General features: G+C 36.5%; 1 protein-coding gene across 1 annotated transcript in view; it reads left to right on the top strand.

Annotated features, from left to right (window-relative positions):
* LOC126233650 (PH and SEC7 domain-containing protein-like) overlaps window positions 1-17,855 on the top strand; it is a 291,525-nt gene extending 273,670 nt beyond the window's left edge. Inside the window, exon 16 of the mRNA XM_049942879.1 lies at window positions 17,622-17,855. Within this exon, the coding sequence (XP_049798836.1) occupies window positions 17,622-17,646 (25 nt within the window). The 3' untranslated portion in view covers window positions 17,647-17,855. The remainder of the gene's footprint in view (window positions 1-17,621) is intronic.
* The last annotated feature ends 603 nt before the right edge of the window (window positions 17,856-18,458 follow it).

The raw sequence follows: 18,458 nt of genomic DNA, 5'->3' as shown, positions 1-18,458 counted from the left end.
CTTGTCTGTTTCCATTCTCGAGAAAATACGTGAGATATATCAGAGATTCTCCATGATGAGTTCAGAGTTATGTGCCACATACACAGCTATTGCCACCTGCTATGGCCTGCTATGTGGAGTGCAAAGTTGCCTCATGTTTTGCTTATTCATGTACTGCTGATACAAACCAAAGCTGGAAATGAAAGAAAATCTTAATGACATGAAAGTCACCAGGAGTAATTGGCTCATGACACTGACTGTATGATTTTAGGTGTATGGTGCCTGATTTCAGGAAACAATATTATTTATATTACTGAATTTATTTGCTCATCTATTATAACCTGTTCACTTTACAATTGCCATTTTAGCTGAGCATGCTGTGAACTGTTGACATATTCTGTTATTGGTTGTGTTAAATGACACGCGAGCGATATAATTGTGCTCAGTCAAAATGTTGACATGGTTCCTGAACTGTACTTTCTGTAAGTGCAGGAAATATAGCAGACATACATTCTGTTATCTCACTTCTGCAGATAAAAAATCAAAATGAACAACATGTAAATAAAACTTCTTTTAAGGTCTCACAATGCAGCTGTGCATGTAGGAGACAACGTTACATACAATGGTACATATTCTACTGGAAAGCATAGGAATTGAAAAAAAATGAAATGAAACTTGTGTTACTGTCTAATAACTGTAGCATAATATTAATGCATTCTTCTAGAGTGGAGTGTATGAAATTAAGATGAAGTTGTTTCACGATCTAATAACTGGAGTTGGAATGCAGATCAAAAGTGTAGGTTTCTTCACATCTTTTACATTTTCTCTCATTGTTCTAAGGAAGTGTGCATGCCATGCTACAATGTCCTCCATCTCAACCAGAGATGTCCTATTTTTACATTTTTTAAAATGAAGCAAACCTTTCTGTTTTTCTTCTGGGTGGAACTGAACTATGTTATTTGCATATGAGTGTACTTTACAATAATGCATATTTGTGCAATGACTACACATTTCAGTGTACGATAAGAATATGCAGAAGTAGTAACACACTATACTATAGCATGACTGTACAATACAAAGGCACATGTGTCAGTTGTGTACTGTCAAGTATTTTCGGACACCTTTAGTTCCATCTGTATGTTAACAAAGTTTAGTTCCATGTTTGCCATCAGCAATAACTTGAAAACTAACAAATCTAAAGAAAACCTGGTAGGAATGCAAGAAGAAGTAGTGAGTAAACAAGCAGCTTGACTGGTGTTGGGCTGGGTTTGGTGGGTACCCAACGGATGGGGGAACTGGGCACATGCCCTCTGGTCTTTTGCCATGGGAAATGCCTCTCTACATACTTCTGTGCTCTGTGGCACTAAGCAGAAACAAAAGTTCATTCGAAAACTCACAACTTGTTTTAATGCAATAAATTTTCATAAAAAATAATTAGAGAGACTTTTTATCAAACCTTCAAGAATAAATTAGAGTGACAAAGCACCAAAAAATTTGCTCTAAGAATACAAGAGGTAGAACTTTCTTAAAAATACAGAAAATTGTGAAATACTTGCAAAATATTCTGATAAACTGTTAAACTGCCCAGAACCAGGTCAACAATTAGAATTCTCAGACTTCTTCTGAGAATCGAGAAGAAGATATGCCACCAAATGCTGAAGAAATTAGAGAAGCAATTAAAATTCTCAGAAATCATTGCCAATGGGGAAGATTCCATAAGAGCTGAACTTCTGAAATGATCACAAACAGAGATGTTAAAAAATCTGCAAATGCTTATTGAAGACATATAGAAAAAAGAAAAGTTGCAGAAGAAAGGTGACAAACACGGCATGAATAACTACAGAGAAATATTTCTCCCACCAGTTGCCTTTACAGCATTTTCAAAACTTCTACTGAACGGAAATGAAAAACCTCTTGCCCAACAACTAAACAAATATCGAGGAGGCTTTAGAAAAGGCAGATCTGACTCAGAACATACATTCTACTGAACTCTAAAGACATAAATGTAACATTTATCAGATTCAGGAATACATTTGACTCTGTTCATAAGAATACTGTAGACAAAATAATCTGAGAAATTGGTGTTAAAATTAAACTGATGAACCTAACTGATGAAAAACTTACAGACAGTCTCAAAAATAAAGTTAGATAGTGAAATTTCTTAGCTCTTTAAAACAAAACAGGTGTAAGGCAAGGTGAGAGAGCTTGCCTACTTCCCTTTCAACTATGTACTAGAAGAAGTAGCAAGCTCTTGAAATAAAAAATTAAAAGTATATTAAGTGACACCAATAAAACTGGGAAAAAGAAACAGTGTACTGAAGTAAACTGTTTGGTGTTTGCTGAAGATTTTGCTGTACTATCTGGAGTTCTTGCAGATGCACGAATACAAGTCCATCAGTTGGAGCAGACAGCCAGTAGAGCAGATCTAAGAATCTCTCCAGAGAAAACTAAATTTATCACGAACAAAGAAAATTCACCAAACATTTTATAGACAAACATAGGTCATGTAGAAAAGGTCCAAAAATTCAGGTATATAGGAGAGAGAATTCAAGAAAATGAGTTTAAAAAAATCTGCCATACATGAAAGGATTCTCAAAATGACAAAGGCATATGGAATAAGAAAAAATATTTATGATCTACATCTAAACTCCACCAGCCACTTTATGGTGTATGCTTATCAAGAAATGAAAACATAAAGCATTGCAAACCAGTAGTGAAACCAGAATGCCTTTAGACAAGTGAATGTGTAGCACCAAATTATAAATTAGATAAAGTAAAAATATGGAAGAGAAGAACCACAGGGAAAATGTTTAGGTCCACTAAAAGAACAGAAAACTGGAAATTAAGATGCAACAGTGAAATCACTGATAATATAGAGAAAAAAAAAAAAAAAACCAAGGAAAAGAAGAAATATTTTTTCGGTGTTTGTTCAGAATGAATGACAACAGGCTAGCAAAACAAATCTTCAACTATTACTGGAAAAAAGAATTAAAAAGACTGGGAAAGATGCAACATGATACCAAAAGAAGTACCATAAAGAGGTATTTTCGTTAGAAAACTGTTAAATTTAGAAGTATTTTGAGGATGAAGCAGTGCAAGAAGAAAGAAAAAAAGAAATACTGTGAGAATATAAAGGAATATTGAAGGAAAAGAAAAGAGCAAATGCAAAGGAACTGAAATTGTTATGTGGTTCCTAGCTGGCCAAGATGGACGGGGGTATGAAAAAGTAGAGTTAAAGAGGATCATGAAGGACTTATCACTTATCAGTGACCAACTCCATGTTCTTCACCAGGAAACAATATTAGCAGAACAATTTCATGTATAAATTATTAAGGGATTAACTGAAGTGTTCGATACCACTTCATCAACTTACATGAAACTGTGACCATTCACTGTAACCTAGACTTCAGGCTATGCTACAGATCAATCTGTCATCACAATCTACATTCAAAAACTAATATAGACACAAAAGAAATGTTGCCAATGTTCTGTTCTGTTTCTGTTTGCACACATATGACTTCACATGTCACTTCATTATTATGTTGCAGGATAAAGCCAGTTGATGCTTATTAAGTACATCACATAATGTTAGTGCTACACTAAGTAAAAATGGTATCTTTTTAATTTGAACATATTGTGTTACAGCAACCTCTAGATTATTTTATGTACTTTTAGTATTTATATATTTATATATCAATGACAACTATTGTATTAAACTGGAAATCAAAATTTATTTTAACTTGTATCAAATCAGCACATGCACCCATATTATGCAAACCACAAACATGGCTGCTGCCTATTGTATCACATATTATATTTCTTCCTTTTCCATTCATATATGAAATGAGGGTAAAAATACAGTTCAGATGCCTCTTTATACTGTAATTAGTCTAATCTTGCATTCACAGTCCCTATGGAAATGTAGAATATTCCAAGATTTGTATTATGGTTCTCTGAGCTTTTTAAATAGACTTTGATGGGAAAGTTGGTATTTATCTTCACATGTTGCCAGTTCAGGTTCTACACATATGAATCACTTCACATCTGTGTAATGAATATTAAATGTATTAAGAATCTCCTTACTATTGATTGGTGATCAATGTTTGTGGGGGGGTTTATCATTCATCTTTTACCTACATGGAATGTCTGGATGCTCCAACATATGAGCATTTTAATTGTTTCTTTTCAACTCAGCAATTATTTTATTGTTTTAATTATTACACTGCTCTCTGTTGATGGCAAATAAATATCCAGATAAAAGATTACTATTGGGTGCTTGCAACAGATTACAGAGCCCATCTGTTGGTCTCCAGTCACTATATAGTGATTAGTGTGTGTACATTTTGGCAGTTATTTGTCGTTTGAGTGCCCTACACTTTCTTAAACATACTTTTCCAATGTAATGAACTGCTTAATGTGTCCTAATATTATGAGCAAAATGTTTCACGATGTTGCATTTGAATTTAATAGAAGATTTTGTGTTTTAATAATTATAATTATTCTGCTAAGTGTTTCTTTCTGTTACTTTCAGTAGTGACATGTAGTGCTTTCACCATTATTCTTGGAATGTACCTCAGGATGGGTTACGGTACCGTACATCTTCCCTGCATCCAGGACATTGATGACTCACAGTTTTTGCATGCAGCTTTCTGGTTATATAAATTAATTTTGGTTTGTATAAATCTGCACCACAAAGTAATATTGATTTTTGCAAGAGTTTTTCACTATGTGCATGGTTCTCCTTGCATTCTTGCTGTATGTTAATTTGAGATGCTTATGAAAATCCCCATTTTACTTTTGATTTCTTATACATCTCTTATGTGTGCATTATGTGACTGATATTAATAGCACATTATTTCTTTTGTAAAAAATAATAGAAGAATATTTGCCTAATGATAGCATAGTTTTTATAAGTTGTTTTCCAGCCATGTTCCAATTTTATTTAAATTTTTCAAAGCAGAAAAGTAAATGACAGGGCTCTATTACTGCAGGTGCAATATAGTAGGCAATAGGTGATACATATACGGAATTAAACAAATTGGTCAGAAACATGAGGATCCGATCCAGATGTCCCATGAAGAAAAAAAAAAAATATTGAAGCACAGGTCACTCAACCATATGAATGTTTCCAAATTAAGTGCACGACTTTTAAAATAAAAATAATATTTTCATTTCATAACTTTGGTACTGGTACAGAACAATAATATAGACTTTAAGAACATATGATCATTCCCCACATAATTCCCATATGTTTTACATATGTTGTACATCATCTTGGAATTAAGAACAATGTGTCGCCAGAGTAAAACTGGAAATAATTGCCCCAGCTCAGTAATTGCCATCATCTCCATACCTCATTCTTGAGAGAGGATCCTTCATTGCTTACATAGTTGGTAATTTGATAAGGCTGCATAGGGGCTATATATTGTTCAGTCAATCTTTTTTATCATTGTCCTAGATTTTTTTTCTAAATACTTACTTTTGTCTGTGCAATTAATGAATTTCAAGTTGAGCAGTTATTTCATATAAATACCTGGGACAAACAACTCTTCAGTATACAAACTATAATCTCTATAGAGGTTTAGAGGTAGAAGTGCACCATCTTCAGGCCTTAGTTGATGCTGAAGGGGGTTATTGCCTCTGTATATCTACATCTATACTCCACAAGCCACCCGACGGTGTGTGACGGAGGGTACCTTGAGCACCTCTGTCGGTTCTCCCTTCTATGTACAATGCATTGTGGGCCAACATAAGTGGTTAATGCAGACTATCTGTAACTGTGATGTCATCTCTCCAACCATCAATTTTCATCTCCTTAGTTTCTGTCCTACGTTGTTATCTCCCCTTATTCTCAGTTATGCGTAGCTGGGAGTGACACCAGAGATACATCTCTTGTTGAAGTTGATGTCTGCTGCTATCTTCATTAGCTTGATCTTGTTACTAATAAAACTGCAGTACTGTCCATTACCTGGTAAGGTACATCAAGCTTTTGTACGTCCATCCTTGTGACTGGAAGTCTGGGGGACTATGACCGTTCACTGTTGTAAGAACATGAAACACCTACAGCCGTCCTTATGATATCATTTATTGTGTAGCTACCAGTTTCGAGTCTTCAGTGCACCATCTTCAGGGCTTAGTTGATGCTGCAGGGGTTATCACCATTCATATATATGATGCAGCAGTGGCCAACATAACTAGTTAATGCATACTACCTATAACTGTGATGTCTCTCCAACCATCAACTGTCAACTCTGGCGGTTGATGGTTGGAGAGATGACATCACAGTTATAGGTAGTCTGCATTAACTATTATGTTGGCCACTGATGCATCATATATATGAATGGTGATAACCCCTTCAGCATCAACTAAGGCCTCAAGATGGTGCATTGAAGTGCCAAAACTGGTAGCTACACAATACATGACATCATAAGGATGGCAGTAGGTGTTTCATTTTATTACAACATTACCTACTGTTTCATTGTGTTTACTTGGTGCTATATCCATTCAGTCAACTGCCTCTTTGTAATTACACTTTCATTTTCTGTTTTCATGAGATAAATATTTCTTATTATATTTATTCTGTATTGTTAATTCTCTCTAATATTAATACAAGTTGTTTGATCTTGAAAGATAAACCATTGTTCTGTGATAAATATCAATGTGGTCATGTAGATATTAAGCTAGTAATAGGAAAGAAAAATCTGCTATTTAATATAGCTGAAGAAGCACTCCTCCCCCCCCCCCCCCCCCCCCCCCTATGCAGAAGTTCTTCTGTTAATTTTGCTAGATTGAAAAAGCAGAGGTAATGTATAGGAGGTTAACTATAGTTAACCATTGTTTGTAATTATTACAGCTACTTTACTTTGTTAATGTATGCCTTGAATATTGCTGCAACCCTGGAGATTCTTGCTAATAGTAGAATCAGTGGAACATGCTGAATTATTTAATTTATAAAACAGTAGAAATTCTAGAAATGAATATCAACAATGTAGGAACAGACGGATTGCTACTTACCATAAAGAAGACACGTCAAGTTGCAGACAGGCAAAATTAAAAGACACTTACATAAAGCTTTCGGCCACAGCCTTCATCAGTAAAAAAGAGAGAGGCACCATTCACACACACACAAACAAGACCACCTCCTGCACTCATGATCACCAGCTGCAGTACTCAGGCCAGGATGTCCAGTCCAAGATGCTAGAGTTGGTGGTTGTATGTGCGTAAGGTGTGCTTGCTTTTGTGTGTGTGTGTGGGGGGGTGGGGGGTGGGGGTGAATGGTGCCTCTCTCTCTTTTACTGATGAAGGCTGTGGCCGAAAACGTTATGTAAGTGTCTTTTAATTGTACCTGTCTGTAACTTCACGTATCTTCTTTTCGGTAAGTAGCCATCTGTCTTTCCTACATTTTTGATATTCCTACCTGGGGCTTCCATTGTTTGATTATCATTACATTTCCAAGACAAATTTGTCTCAGCTCCCCATTATGCAGGCATTTCAGTATAAGCCATTGTTTAATCTCTTTTTTTAAAATAATATCCCAGACAATGATTTCAGTTAATTTTGTATTCAATTATAAAGTATTGCTTCCTTGATAATGAAATACTTGCTGTCAATGTTGGCCATCTGCTGACTGTATGAGAGTCTGTTCTGTTTCTCACTTGTAATTGTGAACTTGCATATTTCTCTCTCTAACTACAGTGTATTCTTTCACCAATTTTATATGGTTTTTGCATGATGTTCTTTGTGTTACTTTTGCCATGGTTATTATTGTTCTCTTTTGTAATACAAAGATCCTTCCAATATTGGTTTGGTTGCTCCAGTGCCAATACAATTCCATAAGACAGAGAAAGGTACATTAAGATGAAGTACAAGTTCTCAATCCTTTAGTATTAAGATATGGAGCTATTATTCTTAGTGTATTCAAATTAAATGTTAATTTACAACATGCATAATCCATTTGCTGATTTCAAAAGATATGTATTTTATGTATATGAACAACAATGGAAAATTCATGATGGAATAACAATATGAATTAGGACAGAATGCTACTCAATACATTAATGAGGTGTTCAGCAGCAGACAAGCAAATTTAAAAATAGATTGTTGGATTAGCTTTCAGACAAAGTCATTCATCAGATAAAGAAAAAAAACACACGCGCACACACACACACACACACACACACACACACACACACACACACACAAACACACAAAAAAAAAAAAAAAAAAAAAAAAAAAAAAAAAAACCTCACACACACATGCGTGGCCACTGTCATCTCTGAGGGCTGAGGCCCCAGTTGTGTGTGTGTTTTTCTTAATCTGACAAAGGACTTTGTCTCATGGACTAATACACTGCTAGAGGAAAAAAAAAAAAAAATAGTGCACCTGGAAAGACGGCATCGATTTTGATCAGAACAGGGCCTTTGCCATCTGGGTGCGGTAGATGTACTGATAATGGTTTCAAAGTCATTCACCAACAGATAGCATAGTGGCACAGCTACCAGAGCACCGCCTGTGTCTCCCCTTTAATAGGAAATGCTCACAGCCAGAAGGCTCAGTGTGGTCCAAACATGTGGGTCAAGTAGGCAACCATGCTTCCTACAGCCAACTGAGTGGGTCTGGAAGAGGTCAGATTGTGATTTCTCAAGTTTGCTGTGCTGCATCACTTGTGCAACAATGCTGGCACCTGTGGTCACAAGAACATTGTTGCACCCACAGATGTGATTTTGGACATCCACACAGCACAGATACTGGCCAGGATTGTTGTATTGTTAGGGCAGTAGTGGCAGATTGTACAGCTACCACAGCACAGATAAGAGGCCTTGTGAGACCAGACATGCAAACATGAACTGTTGTGAACCAGTTCTTAGCAGTGAGACTGTGGGCACCTACACCTCTAGCCCTTCTTCTACTTACACCACAGCATTGACATGTATGGCTTGCCTTCCCCCATCAGAGGATCAATTGGAAGATGGAATGGTATACCATGGCCTTCAGTGATGAAAGCAGATTCTGCCTGTATGCAGGTGATGGTCGTTTGCGTGTATAGCCTAGATCTGGTGAGTGCTGTCTTGTAGAGTGCATTCATGCAAGACATACTGGTCACACCCCAGTCATTGTGGTCTGGTGTGCAATAAGCTACAAATCTCATTCACCTTTGGTGTTTCTAGAGGGGATGCTAACCAGCACTGTTACACCTGTGATTCTTCAGTTTCCCCCGGCATATTTGCTGCTCCAACAGTCCACGGGTATACTGCCGGTTCATAGTGTCCAAAGGGCACAATATTTCGGCGATCAGACATGTCGCCATCATCAGGTGCGCTGATGAGGGTGGGCGGCCGATTTAAATCCCCTCCCCCCGCGGGCCGCTCTCTTCCTCGTCCGTGCTCGCGTGCTGGCGAAGACTCTCAGCAAGAAGTACGAACTGGCGACCAGGATGGACATAGCAAGCACATCGATGCTACGACAGATTCCGACGCCCACATCTTCGCGATCGCCAGTGCGCGGGTGCCGACGGTGGAGAGAGTGGCCCGTGGGGGGAGGGGATTTAAATCGGCCGCCTGCCCTCAGGAGCTCAGTTCGTCAGTGCATCTGATGATGGCGACATGTCTGATCGCCGAAATATTGTGCCCATTGGACACTATGAACCGGCGGTATACCCGTGGACTGTTCGAGCATTGTTACACCTGTACTCTCGCTGTTCTAGCATCAGGAAGGTATTGTTTTGTTCCAACAGCATAATGCTTACCCACACACTGCCCATGAAACTCAATGTGCACTGCAAGATGTGCAGCAACTTTCCTGGCCAACAAAATCTCTGGACTTGTTTCCAATTGAGCATGCGTAGGATATGATGGGATTAGAAGTGACTCACGCAACTCATTAACCAACAACTCTTACAGAACTACTAGAATAGGTTGAGTAGGCATTATATAACATATCCCAGGACAGTATTTACCATCTGTACAATTGACTGAATGCCAAAGTCAGTGCCTGAATTGCCACCCGTGGAGACTACACCATGTAATATTGGTGTTTCAGCATGGGCCAATACCTGGTACCTCAGAACCGCTAGTGCTATTGTTCTGCAAATGTAATCATTTCATGTACTCTGTATACACTGTTGCAATAACCAGTCCTACTGAAATGGAAACCTCTAAGAGTGTACTAATCTTTTTTTTTTTTTTTTTTTTTTTTGCAGTGTATATCAATGAAAGCAATCAATTTCTGAAAATATATTGTTACTGGATAGGTGAGAGATCTTCTCACCAAGAAATGGCAGGAGAACACACACATAAAGACATCAAATAATATAAAGGTATTGAATAACATATAGGTATTGAATAATATAAAGATATTGAATAATTAAGCTGCCATAGGAAAATCAGTTCTGGGGTACAATGCAGCTGTTGAGACAGATGTTTTCATTGGGAAGGGGGGGGGGGATGTACTGGCACAGGACGTGGGGAAGTAAATTAGGCTCTTCCATGATACTGAAAAATATGTCCAAAAGGCAGGAAAATAGCTGAACAGAAAGGGAGCATTAGAGCCCTTAAGGCTGAAATGGATAGTGTCAGGGGGGAACTCATGAGTCTAAGGGGGGAGTAGTGTGAAGACAAGAGGAACATAGTATCAGGGGACGGGGGCCACAGAAAGAGAACAGTATCTGATAGTTTCATCACTGGCACAAAAAGTTGATTTGTCTTGCTACCTCAGTTAAGTAAGGAAGAGGCTCAAGTAGATGTAGGTGTAGTTAACACCGAACAGACTTTTGTTAGGAAACCAACTGTTTCAAAAAAGTAGAAAGTAGGAGGAAAGTTCTATTGCTAGGAAGTAGCCATGGAACAGATATGGGCCAGATTTTAGAGGAAAAAATAGGTGACAGGTACCACATCACAAATTTTTTCAAGCCTAATGTATGTCTGAAGTAAGTGGTAGAGAATGCAGTCTCCTTGTGCCAGATTTTTACAAAGCAGGATCATGTGATTGTGGGTGAAGCAGGAAACAGTACAGATAGGGATCAGGGCAGCAATATTGAGAAGGACCTGGTAGAAATAGCTTCTACAATGAATCATAAACATGTTGGGTTGGTGCCTGTTTTCATGCAGTATGATTGGCTGCAGTTTAACACTCTGTAAGTAGGGTCAATACGGAGTTAGATCAGCTGCTTTGTGCAGCTACTGGGTGAAACTTGGGTTTGGTTCCTGTTGATGCTATTAGTACATGGGATTTCACTATGCATGGCCTGCATCTCAATAAGAAAGGGGAGGGTAAAGTGGCTGACTTGATGGCAAAATCCTTAAGGGTAGCACTGCAATTCATGAGAGCACCTCTTTTCTAGGGTAAGACAGTTTCCAATGACTCAACACTGAAGGGAATTAAACTTAATAAGAAGCTTAGGCAGGCAGGTGTGACAGATGTTATATCAAGATTCTCATAAAGCACAGAGAAAAATAGCGTTAGCATATTATGTCAGAAGATCAGGGGACTGAGAAACAAAGTAGGTGAAATTCTGTTTTTTGGAAGATATAGAAACTGAGGATGTAATAGATGTACTATACTTGTCTGCACATCATACAGTCACAGGTATGGTAAAGGTAAACGTAACTTGATATAAGCTTTCAACACATGGCAGTAGAGACAATAGGGAGAAAGGAGGAGTTTGCCATGTATGTTAAAAGGTATTATAGTGTGAAAAATTTAAAAACTAAAAAATTTGTATAGAGCAACATATAGAAACATGTGGCTGTGAGCTTTAACTAAAGAATGGTACTCTTATAATTGTTAATTGTGTATAGGTCCCCATTAGGACATTTTTAGCTATTTCTGAAAAACTTGGATTCTTTGTTGTGCTGTCTGTCAGACAGAGGGAAGCAAATTATTATTTGTGGGGATTTCAGTGGAGATTTTCAGAAAGAGTCTGACAGGAAGATTGACCTTGAAGTTCTTTCAACCTGACATCAGTTATTGATTTTCCTATTTGGGTAGCACAGGAAAGCAGCACACTATAGATAATATTTTCATAGACCAAAATTAAATTTAATCAAATTAACATTTATCCCATTAAGCATTGTGTTTCTAATCATGATGCACAGCTAATTGTGTATATGGAAAATCCTTAATTGTGTAAGTGATATAGTTCCATACAGTAATGCAAAACAGTTCTTCAAAATGGTTCATTGAATTAATGATTTAACAGTTGCAAATTTTAAGGAAAGCTTTCATCAGTTGGATGGGATGAGATATATCAGGAAATAGCATTTCCAACAGAGTACTAAAAACTTGTTCCCAACAGATAGGTAGGATTCTCAGCCATACATATAATAGCTCAATGAAACAGGGAATTTTTCCAGGTAGACTGAAATATGGTACTGTTAAATTGTTGCACAGAAAGGGGAACTGGTCTGACACCAACAAGTGCTGCCCAATATTAATTTTGACAGCTTTATCCAAAATATTTAAAAAAGTAATGTATTCAAGAGAAGCTTCACATGTTTGTATAAATAAAGTACTAATAAAATGTTAGTTTGGTTTCAGAAAGACTTTTAAATTGAAAATGCTATATATGTTTTCACTGATCAGATATGAAAGAAATGAATAACTGAATATCACCCATTGGGATTTCTTATGATCTGTCATATGCTTTTGATTGTGTAAATCATGGAATCATGGAATCCTTCTAGATAACCTGAAGTATTGTGGCATGAGTGGGACACTGCACAAATGGTTTAATTCATATTTAAGTGGAAGAGTGCAGAAGGCTGCAAAAACAGTTCACATAATGTGCAAAAAATCAGCAGATCCCTCAAACTGGAGAGGTATCAAGAATGTGGTCCCAAAGGCCCAGTCTTTGGTCCCTTATTGTTCTTAATATACATTTATGACTTGCCACTTTGTATTCACAAAGATACAAATCTATTTCTTTTTGGAGATGTTACAAAGAATAGTAATCACATGCAATAAACAAGAATTAGCTGAGGAAATTGTAAATAATGTCTTTCAGAAAATTATTTAATGGTTCTCTGCAAATAGACTCACGTTAAATTTTGATAAAATGCAGATTACGTAATTGGTATTGCTTCATTAATAAATTAGACTTTGAATGAAAGTCTTTTGCTGAGGCAGAATATTGAAAATTTTTGTTTGGGTGCATTGCAGAGAGATTGAATTAGAAGAAACATTGGTGATTGGCTGAAACGTTGAATTCAGCTGCTTATGGTATTAGAGTTATTGTAAAATTTGTTGATGATCATATCAGTAAATTAGCTTACAACGCCTATTTTCATTCACTGCTTTCATGTGGTATCGTATTTTGAGGTAATTCATCATTAAGGGAAAAAATATTCATTCCACCAAAGTGTGTAACCAGAATAATAGCTGGAGCCCATTCAGTCTCATACTGCAGACATTTATTTAAAGAGCTAGGGGTACCCACAGTAGCTGCACAACGTATATATTCAGTTATAATTTTTTTTATTAACATTCCATCCTGACTCAAAAGCAATAGCAATGTGCTAAGAGAAATTCTGATCTTCACTATCTGGGTTATATCTAACTTTGGCTTAGAAAGGGGTGAATTGTGCTTCTACAAAAGTATTTGATGACTTACAAGACAGCATTAAAAGTCTGACAGATAGCCAACCAGCATTTAAAAATGAAGTAAAATGATTTCTGAATGACAACTCCTCCTACTAAATTAATGAATTTTTAGATATAAATGTGTAATTTTACACTTAAAAAATTTGAATTATGTTATGTAAAGAAACTTTTTGTTAAACTGACACATTCCACATAATTAAAAAGTGTTGTATTCATGATGTATGGAAGAGGTACTAATCTAACCTAACCTAACCTAAAGGTATTGATTTTCTCCTGCTGTTGCTTGGTGAGTAGATTTTTATCTGTCCAGATATACAATATTTTCTCTGATAGTTAATCCAAAAGTCTACTTTCAAATGTGCCTGTCCTCTGTATAAGCCCAAAAACTTATATATAAAACAGGTATTTGTGAGAATAACTTGATTCTCATCAATAAATTTACATATGCTGCTTGTTTTAAAATAAATGAGATTGGCTTTTATGAGATTAATCCTTAACTTTTATTCTCAAAATGAGTTTTGTGTTTTCTATGAAATTTTGCTCTTTGGTACCTATGCTAATTGCTATCTTTGCCCAACATATATGAGAGGCGTCTTTAGCATATATAGTAATATGTTGATTGGTATCTAGCTAGGGTACTTGGGAAGTCATTTGTATAGCATAAGAAAATGTTAGAAGGCAAAATTGAGGCTTATAGCACTAGCTCATTATGATTCAGTAGAAATGTGAGTAAATGAAAAGGTACAAAGCCAAAGGCTTGTTGGGTCTAGAAATTTCTTTTTTGTTAGTTACAATGACTCATATCTCTTACAATTTAGTTTGTATGCAAAAAGTGCCAAATAGCATTGTGGTTCATTTTTCATGAAAAGCTTGAGCTGAGATATTTGACCAAGCTTTGTAAAGCACTGTGGTATTTAAACTAATATTTCAGTTGATGAATGCTTTACTGTATCTCATTAAAGCTGACTTAATATATTATATTGTCAAGTTATATCATCACAGATCTTGAAATGAAGATGACCCAGTTATCAGCTTCCTCGTCATTGGTAATTTCACTTAGCTGGTTGTGTGAGATAGATGCCAACAGTGATGCGAAAGCCTATCTCCAAAGTTTCATGAATCATTATTAAGTGATGAATGTAGGAATATATTACAGCCCCCTATGTACTGCTTATGTATGGACCATAAAGATGATTAAGGCAGTTACAGCACTGCATTTAAGCAGTTGTTCTTTCCGTGCTTCATATACAAATGGAATGAGAAGCAACCATAATACATGGTATGATGGGAAGAACCCTCTGATATAAACATTACACTTTAAAGTTTACTGTCTACATCTAGATCTACATAACTACTCCGCAAACCAAGTGATGTGCATAGCAGAGGATACTCAGCACTGTATCATGTATTAGGGTTTCTTATTATTTCAGTCATCTATGGAGCCTCTGCGTGTGCTGGAATTAATTTAATCATGTCTTTGCAATCAGTTTGTGGGAGTAGTGCACGTGGAACTTAAGTATATTTTTGGATTTTTCATTTAATACTGGTTCTTGAAATTTTGAAGCAGATTTTTGTGAGATAATTGGCATCTATCTACAAGAGTTTGCCAATTAAAGTTTTTCAGTACCTCAGTGATGCTCTCCCATGAGTCAGACTGACCTGTGTCCATTTGTGCTGCCCTTTTTTGTACATGTCCACTATCCCCTGTAAATCTTATTTGGCATGAGTCCCCCACATTTGAGCAATATTCTAAGGTGGTTCACTCAAGTGCTTTGTAACCATTTATCCTTTGTATTACTGACATCTACTCGTAAATAACTACTCAGCAATTTGAACTGAACTGCTTGGCAGAGAGTTCATATAGCTGGACATGATTAAATTAATTCCAGCACACGCAGAGGCTCCATAGATGACTGAAATAATAAGAAACCCTAATACATGATACAGTGCTGAGTATCCTCTGCTATGCACATCACTGTCCACTCTCAAAAAGGACATGAGAAAAATGAGTACCCAATCTTTCCATATGAGTTATTATTTTATATCCTCATAAATAGTTACACCCTGGCTTGAGTAGGCTGATTCTAGCAGTGTCTGATTGATACGGTAGCCATAAGATAGTATTTTTACAATTTTACATTTCTATACATGTAAACCAAGTAGTCAAGTGTAGCATAATTTTGAAATCTCATAAAGAGTTGATTGCATATTTTTGCATTCTTTTTTAGATAGTGCATCATTACAGGTAACTGGATCACCCAAAAGTCTGTGAAGCCACTAATAGACAACAGAAGCAATGTGGATCTCAATACACTATCAAGGGAAATGCTTGAAGTTACTTCTTCTTCTGTCAGTGATTCTCCATCCCAGAGAACATGCTGCATCCTCCTTGCCAAGAAATCCTCAGTCCAATCACCAATGTTATTTGATACCCCATATAACTGTACTTTTGCTAATAAACATTTGTGTGATAATGTGTCAAATGCTGTACTAAGATCAGGAAATATTGCATCTACCTGACTGCCATGGCTCATGGCTTTCAGGATGTCAGGTGAGAAATGCAGGAGTTGGGTTTTGCATGACTGATGTTTTAGAATCCATGTCAGATGGCATGGAGTAATTCATTATGTCCAAGACATCTCATTATATTTGGTCTCAGAACATGTTCTAGGGTGCCACAACAGAGGGATAGTACTTTTGTGTGTCACTTTAGCTGTCCTTCTTGCAGACAAGTGTGACATGTCCTGACTGGGAACAGATTTTTGATTGATAGGTATTGGTATATTATTGCTGAAATGGGGGCTAACTTGTCTGCAAATTGTGTATAGAATTTGACAAGGATTCCATTGGGCTTGGAGCCTTGTTTCATTTTAACAATTTCAGCAACTTTACTATGCTACAGACATTAATATCTGTATTATTCACCTTAACAGTGGTGTGAGAACTAAAATAAGGCTTTACTTTTTTGTTGTACCTTGTAGATGAATGTTAGAAAATGAAGTTCAGCATCTCTAATTTTTCTGTGCTACTTTCCTGCTTCATCTGCGAGTGCCTGACTTCGGTGAGTTTCAGAGTGGATGTAGATGTAATAGTTTCTTTCCACATTCCTTGCAGTTAAAAAATGCAGGTGATTCAAAATTCCTCAATTACCTGTGTTGCTAACGTATGCTGATACAGTGGTACTTGATCTGAGAGTAATGTGTTCAAATCTACTTATGGCTTAATTTGGACCATTAGTATCTTGCCGGCTATGACATGGGGAGTGGCATCATACAGTTTCTAATCATCCTACAATGTATTAATGCTCCATGTTAAATCTCAGATCTTTTTCACATTTCCTTGCAGAGGGCACATGGCGTTTAGCTTGGCAGTCTCCTTGGTGCTACTTCACTGGAGTAGGCTGTGTGTTAGTAGTGGATTTCAGCTTGTCTACTACTTTAATTCCATATTAATCTATTAGAAAGCAAATGCAATATGGTACTGCACAAGCAATCATCACTGTAAGGAACACAATATAGAAACACTCTACACTCTATACAAGTCAGAGGAAAACAATGATGCCCATTAGCATGTTATACAGAACAGAAATATGGGATTCGTACATTTAATTGTCGTATACTTGACTGAGAATGGGACTGATTTTTGAAATAATCTTGGAGATGAAATACTGATACTGTTTAAGAGTTACAATTCAAGCTGATCTGTTGATAGTCCCAAGATAAATATAATAAAGCATTTTCAGGCTATATGTGTTTAAACTGTGGTACTAATTCTCCATTATAATTCCACTACTGAGTGGCTCAACACTGGGTGAAATATTAAACCTGCTTGAATGTTGGCACACTTTTTTTTTTAAGAGTGCCAGCATTTTCATTTTCACTGAATTACTCTGCCTGGTGAGAAATAATTTAGCCAATAGTCTCTGACACTTCCATTAAGTTTATTTGCTCAATTTAATACTCACGAAAATCTTTTGTTTCATTGCTATTGTACTTTAGAGACTATTTAATAAAATATTACTCTAACCCCATAAATTTCTCTTGCAGCAGTTGCTGGTGCTCGCTACTGTGACTGCAGCTATGACAGAAATATGCAGAAGCATTTTGTACAAAATCACCTCCTCTCTCTTATGTAATGAGCTACATGTGACTTCTTTGTTTTTGTCACTGAAACTGTACATAGACCAATATGAACATTTGTAAATTATTGATGTTAGTGTCAGATAAGCTACTCTGTTTACATTGTTATAAAATGTTGCATTTACAATCAGTGGACCACGTATGCAGTGAAACTTAAAATCTAATGTTCAGAACTGACTTTTTGCAATAAGAAATTGAAAACTTGTTCAGTATATTTGCAAATTAATAAATGCTGTGTATATATTTAATATTTACATAATGTAAACATATATACATTCCTTAAGTCTTCCAAAAACATCGCAGGAAAATATGACTATGTTCTTAAAAAAAATAGTGATACACAGATGAGGACAAAAAACACACACACACACACACACACACACACACACACACACACAACACCACCACCACCACCACATCCTGCAAATACTTCCACTTTGCCAAGTGAATAATTCATTAGGAAGACCAAGACTTCACTTCATCAGTCAGATAAAAAAGATCTGAAATTGATAATATACTCAGAATAGAAGCGACTAGCAAATGATAGGGATAAATGGCGAACGAGGATTGCTACCACCTATCAATGGATTGAGAACAAAAGAAGAAGAAGAACATCTTCTACCATCCTGCATAAAGAATCAGAAAATTACAGCTAAGTTATCCATCTCTCTTAACTATAATATCTCATAAATTACTCAAACAAAAAACTTTGACCAATAGTTGAAAAAAGGCACATCTGTCTAC

The sequence above is a fragment of the Schistocerca nitens genome, chromosome 1 (assembly GCF_023898315.1).
Source record: "Schistocerca nitens isolate TAMUIC-IGC-003100 chromosome 1, iqSchNite1.1, whole genome shotgun sequence".
NCBI classification, from domain to species: domain Eukaryota; kingdom Metazoa; phylum Arthropoda; class Insecta; order Orthoptera; family Acrididae; genus Schistocerca; species Schistocerca nitens.
The sequence above is the reverse complement of the archived record's forward strand: the minus strand, read 5'-3'. Positions and strand labels throughout refer to the sequence as shown.